The sequence below is a fragment of the Mus pahari genome, chromosome 13 (genome assembly GCF_900095145.1).
Source record: "Mus pahari chromosome 13, PAHARI_EIJ_v1.1, whole genome shotgun sequence".
Lineage (NCBI taxonomy): Eukaryota > Metazoa > Chordata > Mammalia > Rodentia > Muridae > Mus > Mus pahari.
In genome coordinates this window covers 77,722,550-77,737,149 of record NC_034602.1, presented here as the reverse complement: position 1 = coordinate 77,737,149, position 14,600 = coordinate 77,722,550, and the positions used below count along the sequence as shown (strand labels likewise).

Sequence of the window (14,600 nt, the reverse complement as noted above, 5' to 3'; positions counted from 1 at the left end):
TGCTCTTTAATCATCCATTCGAAGGATACACCATGACACAAAAAGTGGCTTTGAGTCTCTATCAATGCAGATGGAGAGATAACACCCATCTGAAAAGAGTCTTGTCACTGTCAGGGCAAGACAGGGTCCATGTGACGTTCATATGATATATTTAGGCACTACCACATTTCAAAAAACAGGAAAACCATAACGTGGGCATAAAGTAACTTCATGAAGCCTTGCTCAAACAAGGTGAGTCTACAGCTTTAATTAATCTATGCAAAAAAAATTAATTTAGTGAGCCCTGATCTATAGTCAATTTCCTCTTAAATATCTAGGAACCCTAAGTTGGGGACCTGCTTTGAGAAATGAAGATGGTAAGAGTTTCTGTTCTTAATGGGAGAGACTAGATGGAATGAGTCCTTTGGCTATCTGACAGTCTATTCTAAAGGGAGTCATCCTATTTCAAAGAGAACCCTAGTGGGAGAAAACACATTTGAATAAAGAGACTACTGGTCAGAAACTCAGAGCAAGGAGAAAACACAAGAGCAACTGGAGAAGCAATAGATGCACAAAAGGGAAGGGAAAGAAAGAACAGCAAAGAGAGAGCCAAAGATAATGAAGATTTTTGACTCTAGATGTGACCAGGAATATGAGGACTTCACGCCTCCATAAAGTATGAAGTAAGAGTTCTGTCCATGAGAAAATTATTACAAGACCCTAAGCATGTGCCTGCATCCCAACTGCTGCACAGAAGAATTCTAGAGAAGGTATAGTGTCCTCGTGTCTCCCATCCCTCTGCATCCAGACAGCGGTACTGAAGAATTCTAGAGAATACATAGAGTGTACCTCAGCTACTTCTGCTTCTGCAGGTCAAACTCACAAACCTTTGCATTTAAATCCCTGGTGTTAAGCACCCGTGTCCTTCAGAAGTTATATCCTTCTGTGTGACAAGTTTCCTAAACAGAATACCATGCCAAGAAGATTCTGGTCAGTGTCTGTCACTCTTCAACTGAGTCCTAGTCACATGCGCTCAGTCCAGCTTCCTGCCTTTCAAACTTTAACCCCAAACCAGAGGACACGTCTTGCCTTCTGCTTAGGTGGCAAGGCCTGGATCAGTCATTTGTACCATGTTTACCTCACTAAAGAGATCTCATATCTTAAGCTCTTCTGGTTTTCCCCTTTTTCCACTTACAAACTCCTTTTAGCCCTACCAGCACCCAGAGTATACTAGAACCGTCTGAGGCCTCCTGAACTCATGAGTCACTATAAATAGCAACAGCATCAGCTCTCCCACAACACGTAAACACACTATTCATAACATCCCATCTCGTGGCATAGTGGAATAACTATTGGAATAGAATAGCCAATGACAACAGGAAGAAAAGAACTGCCATTTGGGGGGCACCTCAAGGTGACTGGAAGAGCCACATTTCAGAAAAATCAAGGCTGCCTAAAATACTCAAGAAGGCAGAGCACAGTGACATCTTCCATCTACGAGAGTCAGTGGAATAAACAATTATTTGAGCCACACAAAGCATTGTCTTGTTGAACGCTCAGTATCGTATGTAAAACCGTCATCCTTTCAGGACCACACTGCCTCAAATTCCTAAGCATTTTAATGTCACTGAGAAACAGGAAAAGAGAGAGAGCCTTCTTTTCATGAAAAAGGGTGAACCCATTTGTTTGCAGGTTATAGAACAACCTGACTATGGACTAAATTTGAGGAGAGCCTGGGAAATAGGCTCTACCTTCTGGCAGTCTTCCATAGGTCCAGACAGTAGCTGCCTGCTCCACCCCTAGAAATACTCAGGCCCTGGGCTGTTCCACCTGCCAGCCAACATCCAGACTGACACCCACTGGCAAGGTCAAAGGAGCGAGAGGCAGGAACTGAGTTGATAGCAAAAGTGAAGGAATACTGAAACCTTGCAGCAGGAAGGGCTGACAAGGCTGAGAGAGCAGTAATTACTGAATACAGAGAATTTCTCTCCACCAAGTCCAGCCTGCAGCTTTCGTCACTATCTTGCTGCAGATGAGGGGAAATAAGATTGCAGGAGGTCTGCACAATGGCTTCAAGCATTTATTGATAGGTCAGCAGATGGCTCTTGCAGTAAAGCTGCCTGCTGCCAAGCCCGACGACCTGAGTTCAAGCCTTGGGAGCCACACCTTAGGAGAGAACTGACTTGAGAAAGTTGTCTTCTGGCATCTATACCGTATTGTGTCACAAGCGAAATAGTCTGAACACCCATGCAAGTTAGTGTATGTGCGCGCGCACACACACACACACACAAACACACATAGACACACTCACACACACCACTATCCAATGCAGAGGTCATTTGATGTGCAGATCATGGGTATTCAATTCTACCATAATTCCCCACAACTGAAGAAAGCGGAGCTCAGACTGAACCTAGTTCTGAACTTACTCTGACGATATGGGGCAGGTTTCTGGCTCAAGTCACCTGGATGGAATACTTGCCCGTACATGTTCTAGGAAGGCAGTCTTTCCAGAAAACTCTACCATAAGGCCTTCTTCTGAAAACAGAAAGTCTATGTTTTTGATTATTTTTCATTATGAAAGGCTCTTGTCCTCAGACCTAAAGTAAAATTTTCTTCTTGCTTCTAGAAAGTGAAAAAGAGGATGCCCAAGGCAGCCCGATTCTTGTGTCTGTCCGCCTCCGACAGGAGCGGGGCTACTTCGCCTCACACGTCTGACAGACCTACCCTACAGATCAGATCATTTGTGGGGTATAGCAATGGCATACAACAAATGAAAGAAATTTTACTCTATGACATCAAAATTGAGAAGCATGCCTAGAACAAAGAAGGAGAAAAAGAAGGAGAGAGAGAGGGAGAGAGGGAGATTAGAAAAGAAAAAAAGAAATGTATCACACAAAAACAGGGGGCTGGAGAAGGGCACAAGAGTGTGCTGGGAACAGGGAAGTCAAGTGACCAAAACCAAATATTCTTGGCTCTGGTTAAAGGCTACTCTGTTCATTTACCCGGATACCCCAAACAAAAGCAACTGCCCGTTTCTCTGTTTCAGTTTCCTGAATCTAGCTGGATCACCAACTGGCATCCATTGTCCCTGGCTCACAGAACAATGTCCACTAGCATAAATCCATCCGTTCTGGTACACTTCCAAAGAGTTAGAAAAGACCACGAAACTGTCTGTCCACACCCACTGACTGAGCGCTGTGCGGCCATCCTGGGCAGACCTGCACATAGGAGGCAGCCAATACCTCTGTACTGACAGACTCTCTCGGGTCCAGAGACAGCACACACACAGCATGTCGATACACTGAGCTTGATACTCGGTGTGTACCTGTGTCTCCTAACATCTGACAGCGCTTGGCAGACTCTGTAGCCACAAGCTGGTTCTTACAGACCTTCCAGGGCACTAACCAAATGTGAAATGCAGAGACCAAAGCCATTAACTGTGGGGAGCTGAGCTGTGTTTCTAGATCCCAGCAACCAGGACCATCAGTCCCTTGCATTTGGGGCACGCCTCGGAGGATGGCAGCTGCTAACTTAGGGGGGGAAAAGTGCACGGTGGAGGAGGTAAGAGGGTTATTTTTAAGAAAGAGCACAATCTAAGTTTTCTCTCCACACCCACTCCACGCCACCTCCTCATCCCTTGTCTCTCCTCCCGCCTGTTCCTCCACACCACTCCTGTCTCTTCCCAGCCTCCCTCTCCCCCGTTGCTCAGCGTGCCACAATTACACACAGGTTTCTCTCCCTGTATCCCTAGCTGGGACACCAGTTCTGACACCACATTGGGAACGGGAACCATGTAAAGCCTTGGGGCTGCTGAACTCCAGGGTAGATCTGAAACTAGCTGGCTTCTGTGACCCTCACGGATACAAACATGTAAGGATCAAATGCATACCAACCTTTTAGGCACCCCATCTTGATACCAGAAGTGATGAAAATGAAAAAAAATCATCTTAATTCCAAGCTAAACGAACCTGTCACCTATGTCATGTTCCTGACATGTCTAAATACTGGGAAAACCTATGGAGGAGCCCCCTTAGAACTTATTTTTGAAGATGCACCGTTTGGGGAGTCATCACAGTGACTTCTAAGCAAGAGCTCTCTGATGTCTGTGTGCAATGGTAGCCGTCTTTTAAGTATACATGGTGAATTATGTGCCCTATAGATCAATTTCTTCCATCACTTATGTCCAACAGGCAATAGTACACACTTGGGAGTTGCCTACCCCAAAACAAGACAACCTTTTGGCAACAGCTGAAATAATTAGGCATTTTCCAAAGTGGAACACTTAAAAGTCAGCATGAGATTTTACATGTCAGTGGCTGGAGGCAAGCCAGAGAGAGCCGGCAGGCCAGGCTAGAACGTATAAAGGTCATCGGGATCTCCACTTAGAATGTGGTGGAGACAGAACTAGGACAGCAAGGCTTACGTTTTCCCTCCTTAGTAACTCAAACTTCCATCCTTGGTCATCTAAATCGTCTTCAGTGAACGTGTATTTCACATCCTTTGGATCTGGCACAGCTCTAGAGAGTTATGGGAAATAAACAAGATGCACCTCAGCCTTGCTGCCAATCATGGAGCTTGAGATTTAATGTTCACACAAACTAAAACCGTAGGTGAAAAAAAGGAAACTTGTTCATTGAAAGATGTATCAGGAAGGAAATGAAGATGGGCAGAGGGACCTCCACACCAAAGAAGCAGCGCGAGAGGAGGAAAAAAAAGGCTTCTCTGAAAAGGCAGCATTTAAGGATGGAAGATGAAGAAAGGAAAAATAAAATAAAATAAAATAAAATAAAATAAAATAAAATAAAATAAAATAAAATCCCACAGAGATAAGAACAGGATGGCCATTCCAACAAGCTGGGATTGCACACACAAAGGCTCTGGAGTAAGAAATTGCTTGGGAGCAAAGGTCACTGACTTTAGCATGACTGAAACAAAGTGAGTGACGAGAGGGTGTTATAATGCAGGACTGAACGGGGTGTCTCATGCAGACGGGATGCTGCATGCCGAATGCACAGCACAGACACTGCTTCAAGGTCGATGGGAAACCATCAACACAAAAATGCTATGGCCTGGCTGGTACTCCACCACAACCAACACTGTCTCTGAGTGGAGGAAGACTTCAAAGCAAAACAAGACGAGACAACGCCCTGATCCAACCAGAGCAGCCAAGCTGAGAAGTGGACAGTCAGACAGAGTTCAGACAGACAGACAGACAGAGAGCCAACCGAAGGCACTGCAGAACGGCCTGTGTGCAGGCGAAAGCAGGATGTGACTCAGAGATGCCTCTCAAGTTATTACCAATCTGTGAGTTGCTCGGCTTCTCTTCCTCAAAAAGAATACAACTGCTGCATAATGCCTAGTCAGTACATGTAGGCATCTCTCGCCTTCAGGACACAAACGGTGTACAGATGTAAGGAACTCAGAAGGCCTACATTCAAAACAAAGACACTTTTGAGAGACAACAATGGACCATGAGGTGGGGATTTCATGGATGCGTTTTCTCATAAAAATGCCAGCATGTTCTTGACTGCCTTTCTATATCTGGATGTACCCAGGCAGACTTTTAAGAACTACAGCACCTAAGGCAATTCATGCCTCCAAACTGAGCAGCAGGAAAACTCATAGCAATTTCTAAGATAACCTTCACATTGAATTGGGTACAGCCAAACTCCCATGACCACCAGGAGGAAAAGAAGTTAAAAAGTCCTTATACTAGGGCTTGTCTGACATACACAAGGTCCTCTTTAATCCTCAATCCACGGTATGTCATAAAACAGGGCAGGCCTATAATCCCAGCTCCTCACAGGTAAAGATGAGAGAATTTGCAGTCCAGGGTCCTCTTTGGCTAAACAGTAAGCAAGTTCAAAACCAACCTGGGCTGCATGAGAACCTACAATCACTGAACAATTGGTCCATAGCATGTCTACATCTCACTGAAAGACACAAAGCAGTATACCCAGGAGGAGACCTCTGAGGGCCCACCCCTGGAACAGATTACATTGTTTATTTTGCATGCTATATTCAAACTGATCCCCAAACGCCCCAGAGAGCAGCAGCATTACACACACACACACACACACACACACACACACACACACACAAAACTCGGTCTGAGCTGCCCTTTCCTAATTACCTGGGTGTCACTACACCATTTGCATTGCCTTTCCAAAATAAAAAGTTGCAACATCATTATCACCTCTAAATTGCTTAGCACTTTTGTTGAGGTGAACCCCTCTCTCCCTCTCCCTCTCCCTCTCCCTCTCTCTTTCTCCACTTCTCTTTCTCCATCTCTATAGACAGTGAAGACACATCTTATATTACTTAAAGAATGAGAGATAGCTTCAAAACAAGGAGAAAAGAGAAGGGGAAGAGAGGGAGAGGTTAAGGGGTTGAGGAGGAGAGAGGAGAGAAAAGGAATGGAGAGGAGGGGAAGGGAGGAAGAGACTGAGAATGGAAGGAGGGGGACCTCTCACAGGTGGTCAGCAGAGACTCTCTTTGATGCTGGCTGGTACCATGCCAAAATAGACAGTAAATAGCTAGAAACTATAGTAATCTATTTGGAATGGGATATTATCTTTTTTTTACTTCAAGCTGCTAGTCGTAACCCTTTTTATATGCCTCTCAAGGAGCTGGCTTAGAATGGATACTATTATTTTGAATGCTATATCATGGCAAATCCTTTTAGAAAAAGTTTCCCTAGCATTTCAATGACAGAAACATAGCTTTAGTTACCTGTCCTCCACCTCCTCTTCCATCTCACACACAACTCTACCCCCTTTAAAGTTCAGAAATCCATTTCCAAATTTCCCCAATCCAGTGGCCCATCTGTGCTGCTCCTCTCGGAGCATGGCTTGTCCAGCTTCCTAAGACACCTGCTTCGTCCCAGCGCTGAGACGAGAAAAGACTCACGTTGCGGCGCTTCACGCCCTCTTTAATTTAGTGCTTTGAATGGACGTTTCAACAGCCCTGAGCTCTTCATTCTAATTTGGCCTATTGTCACCTGCCATGACTGAACTTGATCTTTATCTGTGCCACCCATCATGCATTTCATTGCAGAGTCTGGGTTTCTGCAAGAGATGGAGAGTGAACAGAGCTCTGCCAACAGGAAAGCTGTCACCAAGTAAGCCCTCTTCGGGAATCTTCCACAACCAGCACGGGTTTCTCCCGTACAGATTCATTCCAGCCGTAAGGGCCTCCATAAATCAGAGCCCCCAACCCCACTCAACACACACAGAACGGCATAAACCAATGCCCAAGCCCACAGTCTACTTGCAACTGGAATCCCAGAGTGCCTTTTGACCTCCTCCCATCCATGTTAACATTTTATATGTATGTCTATGATAAAATCTATGATGGCCAGCCAATCAAGAGCTGTGCCACTCTGCACTCCTCTCTTCTCGGCGCAATGCTTCTCTGATGCTCCATTTTAAATCACTGACCTGGCCCCGCAATCCCGTTAAAGGTCTCCGATGACTGATTTAGAAGACGGACATACATATGCACACGTACATTCTCACCCTAGCCTATTGTCTCCGTAGGACCTATTTTTTAAGCAGAATCAATCCGATGAGCCTCTGACTGTTGATGACTGCAGTGAAGTAACATATTGTCTGTGAAGCTGGGCCCTAGCTCACTTTGCAGGATGAAGAATTGCCATCTGTGCCCACGCTTGCTCTTATCTTTTCCCCACCAACTCAGAATCTTCCACAAGCACGCGCTCTTGGGCCAACCTGTCAGCACAGGAAAAGTGTATGCATGGACATTACCCATCAAACAGACTGCCCCAGGGTCCCTGACTCCCTCTACATTGGCCGAGAAGGCGTAAGGTGGAGAGCGAGCGGTGCTGAGCCAAGAGAACTCACTGAGGGGTTTGAGGATGCTGCTGCTGGATTCATCCGCATTTTCCACATCCGATTTGTCAGAGTAGTTCTCAGAGATCCTTTCCTTTTCCTTCTTTTCCTTGTGCCCGGCCTTTCTCTTGTGGCGTCTCCTCCTCCGGTAGCTCTTGGGCACATGGACCCCAATGTAGATCGTGTGGTGACCTAAGGACGGAAGACAAGTCAATGGTCATTTCAACCCATGATAGCTCTACACGTAAATGACACCGGAACCGCAGGCCAGAGAAGTCTGTGAGTGTGACATTATCGCTCCGTATTTAACTAACTCAAAGAACTGAGTTTGTAAAAATAAATAAATAAATAAATGAAAAATTTAAAAAAAAAAAAAAAACAAAAAACTGAGCTTCTTTTCAAATTTCACTCTGCTACAGTATAATTCTGTCCACTGGCTGGTACTTGGTTCTGTGAGGGTGTACTCAAATTCTGTCCCCACAGGATAAAGTTTAGACCTTAGGTTTATGAAAAATCAAAGAGTTAGCAAACTGGAAATCAAGAATTCTTAATTCTGGTCACAGATCTGGTCATCCACTATCTATATACCCTTCATTATGTGTCTCTTGTTTGGTTTTGTTTACTGAGACAGGGACCCATGTAGCCTTGGCTGACCTTAACTCGATACAAAGCAGAGGATGACCTTGAACTTACAATCTCTACTGCCTCCATCTCCCGAGTTTTGGGGTTCGAGGCAAGCATCACTGGGCTCCGTTTATTCTCTGCTTGAACCCAGGGCTTCGCACATGCCAGGCAATACCCTGTGAGCTCCACTGCCTGCCCCTTACCTCTCAGAGCCTTGGCCTGCCTCGTCCTTCTACACAGCGAGGGGCTTAAGTTGGGTAACCCCTACAGGCCTGGCCTGCTCTAGTTTTCCGAGATCTGTGATTCTATTGACTAGAGAAGGGGGCGGGGGAAAGCTGCTGAGTTGCTAAAATAAAGATCAAAAGTTCAAGAAGTCATTCTGCCGGTGATAAGGTTTTATACTATAACTTTTTTTTTTTTTAAATCCAATCAGCAGAACAGAGACTTGGAACTGGGGCAAACTGGGAAAAGTAAGACTTTCTCAGGGAGAAGATTTTAGAAGTCCACAAATGTTCGCACTGGGAAGCGCTAAAGCCATGTCGGCTCCGCGGCTACCCTCAAGTCTCTCTTATCGTTTCCAGAAGTCTCTAGAAGTCTCTAAAGCCTGGTCCTTGCGATGATAAAAAATAAGTCCCAGCCCAGCCAAAGCTGCCTTCAGAGAAGGGTGCAGGAAAAAACAGATCTAACTGCTTCCAGGCCTCCTTGGGGAAGGCACCTCGAAACTGACAAAAATATCATTTTACATTTAAATCTGATGAGATGGACGAGAATCCCAAGTTCCAAGTCTTTTGTTGTCGTTTTGTTTTCACTGAAAATCTTCCCTTTCTCTTTACCTACAGCATAACTTCTGAATGTGGGGAATCTTCATTTCAGAAGGAATTTGAACATTCTTTTATTGCAAATTAGATTAGGTTATCTCCTCTAAGTGTTTCATTTCCCGTTTCTAGAATTATCCTTTGATGGTACTTTACAGTTCCCGAGATAATATCAAGACCGCCATGTACCTCAGCCTCCTGAGTGTCAGTTGTCATGAGCTACTTTCCACGGAAGCCACCAGACATCCCCAAAACACCATAATTCACAAGATTTTCCTTAAACCGACAGTATAAATGAATGGTACGATACTTCAAGAAAAAGACTCCCAACTACGGAAGAATGAACTCTCCAGGGTACTGTATCATGGGAAACTGAAACTTGGAAGGAAGTTGGAGCCCCTCCACACGAAGCGGGACCCTACCCCCAGCACGCAAAACCACCAACTTGTGACTACAAAACATAGTGAACAATGTTCCTCACAGGACATGTGGCAATGAGAAATGTATCATGTGTAACCATTTTCGAGCAAATTGTTCTCATGGGAAAGCTATACCAGGAAGTAGGAAATGTCTCAGAAACAATGGGAATTAAGAAACGGTGTCAATTGTTTCCTGTGCCTCCCTTACTAAGGGAGGCTGGGCAGCTTTATCTCATCTCAGCAGTACCAGTCAGTGGAGCCTTACGGAATCATATCACACACACACACACACACACACACACACACACACGCACACATGCACACACGCACGCTCGCACACATGCACATGTGCACACACATACACACACGCACACACGCACGCTCGCACACATGCACAGGTGCACACACATACACACACGCACGCTCGCACACATGCACATGTGCACACACATACTCACACACACAATGCACGCACGTACGCTCGCACACTTGCACATGTGCACACACATACACACACACATGCACGCTCGCACACATGCACATGTGCACACACATACACACACGCACGCTCGCACACATGCACATGTGCACACACACACGCACACACGCACACTCGCACACATGCACATGTGCACACACATACACACACACATTCAAAATTCTAAAATGTCACAGCAAATGTTTTCTGCACACTATTAAATAACAGTCAGGGGAAATGGAAATTAATGTTTATTAATGCTGATGTGGTGCAATAATATGTACTGTGTAGTACATTTGATCAAGTCATTTAAAAGAGTGTCATTTTAAAGTGTGTGTCTGTGAGTGAGTATTGTTATATGTATATTGTTATGTGTAAAGTATTATTTTCAAACTAATGAAAAGGCTACAGCGATTCAGATGGTGAGTCTTCAAGCTCCACGGTGAGATGTGCCTTCCTTTGAGAACCTAGGCTGGATGGTCATAACTACAAATATGGTGCCATTCTGCTCATTTTGGTGACCATAGCACTGCAGTGCTGTCCCTGGGGCACAGCCAGCTTCCGTGCATCCCTCCAGCTCCTCCTCCCACTGTTCCCTGATCCACTCAGAGGTGAGGAAGCCTGCAGATTTGATGCTGCGGGTCAGAGTCCTGCAGCATCTTTCTGGCTGAGAAGATATGGGGGCTCCTTTAGTGATACCCCACACTTCAGGCATCTTTATTAGCTTATTAAGGTATAATCTGAAAACTGTAAAATTCACTCCTTGAAATCATATAATCCAGGATTTTATGTAGAGTTGCACAACCATTGCCATCGCCCAGTGTTAGAACCTTTGTACCAATCCACAGAGATCTCTTTTTTTGTTTCCTTTGCCACCCCACATACCTACTCTTGGGTATTTCGTATACTTCTGGTGATGACATCTCTGAAGCCATGAGCCTCTGGTACTCATCACTGTAGGTATTCTTACAATATGGGAAAATAGAATATTCCCAATGGTGAAGATGTTTGCCAAGAAATGTCCAAGGAACAAGTCCCTGAGCACAATATCCCCTTCCTCCTCCTTCCTCCTTCTCCTCCTCCTTCCTCTTCCCTCCTCTTTCTCTTCCTCCCCCTCCTTCCCCTCCTCTTTCTCTTCCTCTCCCTCCTCTTCCTCCTGCACCTTACTGGCACATAAATCTTCCCCTTTGGCCTTGGATTTATATAAAGGAAAAGAAATGTAAATCTGGGTGCTGTGGACCACTAGAGGCTAATTACTTTACATGCTTATGCTCTGTCTCTCCTTCCTTCTCCATTGCATGTGAAAGGAGGCAAACAGGACCTGGCTTAGATGGGCATGCTTTCACACAAGGATGACCAAATATGTAACTACCCATATGGCCAAGTAACCAAAACAACAAAGTAACATGAGACGAGATGGAAGTGTTCTCACAGACCCAACAAAACTCCCATCGTCCTGATCAACAGAAATGGAATTACTGCTGGAAAGAGTCTATTGTTGGTAAGAATATCACAGGTGAATCTCACTGTTCACATTCATTAAAATATCTTTATCTGTTTCAGAGATATGTCATGTAGATTAATGTGAACTCTCAGAAGAGCTACAAATGTTGAGGGTCCAGCTACTATTCTGTGTAAAAAGAAAAGAAGGAACAGAAAAACTTTCCAACCCCGCAAGAGTTTACAAAACTGTAAGATGCTCAAAAAAATGGGGATCATTACTAATTTATTATAAGAAAAATGTTAGGCTCAAAAAAACTCCTCTGCTGTTTGATTTCATGAAAATTGCTTCTAAGAAGGCTGGGAAAATAAAGAATAAGACTTATTTAAATTTAACTTTTTAAATTGTAATTTAAAACTTTAATTCAGAAGAAAGATATAACTGTTGAACACATTAAAAGCAAGCTTACATTTATGCCAGTTCGACTGTAAAGCCAAGGCGTTGGAACCCACATTTGACAGTGTTCATTTAGGTATGTAGTCATAGGGCATCACGCCTTCAATCTGGCAGGAAGTTCAGCATCATGTGTTCAAATAAATACCCTACATGCCTCTCTCTGACAGATGGTGGGAGTTCCCAACACATTCCAAGTATCTTGGGAATTCTTCACGATCCACACTACAGCCAGGACTTCTGGGAAGACAGCTCAGCTCTGCTGGCTATCTCTGAATGTCAGAATCCTCACTATTGAGTCTTGTTTCACCCTGTCTTCACCTGTTCCACCCTAGTGGCAAACAGGATGCTCTGTGAAGCAGCAACTCGAAGGTCTCCCAATTCCTGAGAAATGGCTAACCTAACTGGAAACTTGTGATTATCGCTGTAATGTTTTCAGGCCAAACAGTCAACCCTTACACTTAGCAACTCTGTAGCCCTTTAAGTAAAGATGGCTTTCGCAGATACTACTTCCTTAGGGTGATTCAGAACTTGGAAGAATCAAACGATAATTCAAGCCAGAAAATAAAAATTCACCAGCCAAGTGGAAAACGCCTGTGGATGGCTTGACGGTTAACAACCTATGTAGGCAGGATAGAGCCATTAGCTCCTGCCTGAGAAACATCACACTGTATATATACAGATGCAGCAACCATGCACGACAAGCTTCTAAGCTGCTGTGCACTTCTCTGCCACACGTGATCCTGCGATTCATTTCAGATCCATGTGAAGAAACCAAAGTTTGGGAAGTCAAGGATGCTGAAACCAAAGGCAAATATGTCTTGTTCAGAGCATTCCACAGGAGAAATATTGCTCAGGTATCGACGTGAGCATGAGCTGAGCACCAGCTTTGAGGGAATTTTTTTTAAATACACACTTAATGTTAAGATGGCTGGCTGGGTAAGGCATGGCTACATATGCCTATAACCACCGACGCGGGGGTGATAGGGCTGGAAACAGGGTTACAGTGACTGTTGCCCAGCCAAGTTAGCTAAAAATTGGCAAGGTTCAGTGAGAGGCCCTGTCTTAAAGAACACATGGGGAGACAGCAAGCATCTTCCTCTGGACACAGTGTACACACACACACACACACACACATATGCACACACGCCCAAGTGAAACACACACTTATCCTATAAATCACATGACTAATTAAGAGTCCTTCCTCATGTTGATGACAAGAAAGGGAAGAACCAACTACGAGACCATCCCATGTGACTGCAGCACTTCATAGCATGTGTTTGATACACTGCCCTCCCCCTCCCATTTCACAAATGTTGGGGGAGGGGTGTTGTTGTTTTGTTTTGTTGTTGTTGTTTGGTTGATTGGTTCAGTTTGGGTTTGGTTTTTTTTTTTTTTTTCACTTCATCCTGAGTTGTTTTGAAAGAAGGCAGTATATACTTTTTTTTAGTAGATATTTTCTTTATTTACATTTCAAATGTTATCCCCTTTCCTGGTTTCCCCTCTGAAAACCACCTCCTGCCTTCCCCTGCTCACCAACCCACTCACTCAAACTTCCTGGCCCTGGCATTCCCCTAAACTGGGGCACAGAACCTTCACAGGACCAAGGGCCTCTCCTCCCACTGATGTCTGACAAGGCCATCCTCTGCTACATATGCAGCTGGAGCCACAGGTCCCTCCATGTGTACTCTTTGGTTGGTGCTTTAGTCCCTGGGAGCTTTGGGGGTACTGGTTGGTTCATATTGTTGTTCCTCCTATGGGGATGCAAACCCCATTAGTTCCCTGGGTCCTTTCTCTAGTTCCTCCACTGGGGACGCCATTTGATACACTGCTCTCCTCCTCCTATTTCACAAATGTTTGAGGGGGGGTTGTTGTTTTGTTTTGTTGGTTTTGTTTGTTTGTTGGTTGGTTGGTTTGGCTTGCGTTTTTTTGTTTTTTTTTTTTCCACTTCATCCTGAGCTGTTTTGGAAGAAGGTGGTATATACTTTTTTTTTTATCTTGAGGTTTCAGCACTGTGAGCCACCTCATAGATAGCCAAAGAACAGATAAAATCTTCCCCAGAGATGTACCTTTTCCTACCTGCAGTCATCCCTCCCGCCTCCCACACACATCTCTAATTAAAGATCGAGGTACACTCCGCTCCAACAGCGGTTCTTATTCTCCATTGTTGATATTTCTACCATCAAGCAAGTTTCCGTTCTCTCCAATTTAAAGCAAAGACTCTGCAACCCAAACACTCCATACCCTTCTCTCAGACCTGATAAGCTACACTCCCAAAGCGCAAGCCCTGGTCTTACATAACCTGCTCTAAGTCGAGATGCTTATGACAAATTGGTAGCTGCCACCAAAAGGAAGAGAAGGAAGCAAAATGGAGATTTACTGTTTTTTAAATCTTTAAAGAAACATACAGGAGAGAAGACAAAGACCCTGCATGGTGTTCAAGTAAAAGAAGAAGAAGAAGAAGAAGAAGAAGAAGAAGAAGAAGAAGAAGAAGAAGAAGAAGAAGAAGAAGAAGAAGAAGAAGAAGAAGAAGAAGAA

At 44.5% G+C, this 14,600-nt stretch overlaps 1 protein-coding gene across 7 annotated transcripts in view; it reads right to left on the bottom strand.

The window, feature by feature from the left end:
* The window catches only part of Slc4a4 (solute carrier family 4 member 4), a 326,617-nt gene that overhangs the window by 251,825 nt on the left and 60,192 nt on the right, over positions 1-14,600 (bottom strand). For all 7 annotated transcript variants that reach the window (XM_021210774.2, XM_021210776.2, XM_021210775.2 and 4 more), the window contains one exon: positions 7,845-8,024. In XM_021210774.2, coding sequence (XP_021066433.1) covers positions 7,845-8,024 — 180 coding nt within the window. The remainder of the gene's footprint in view (positions 1-7,844; positions 8,025-14,600) is intronic.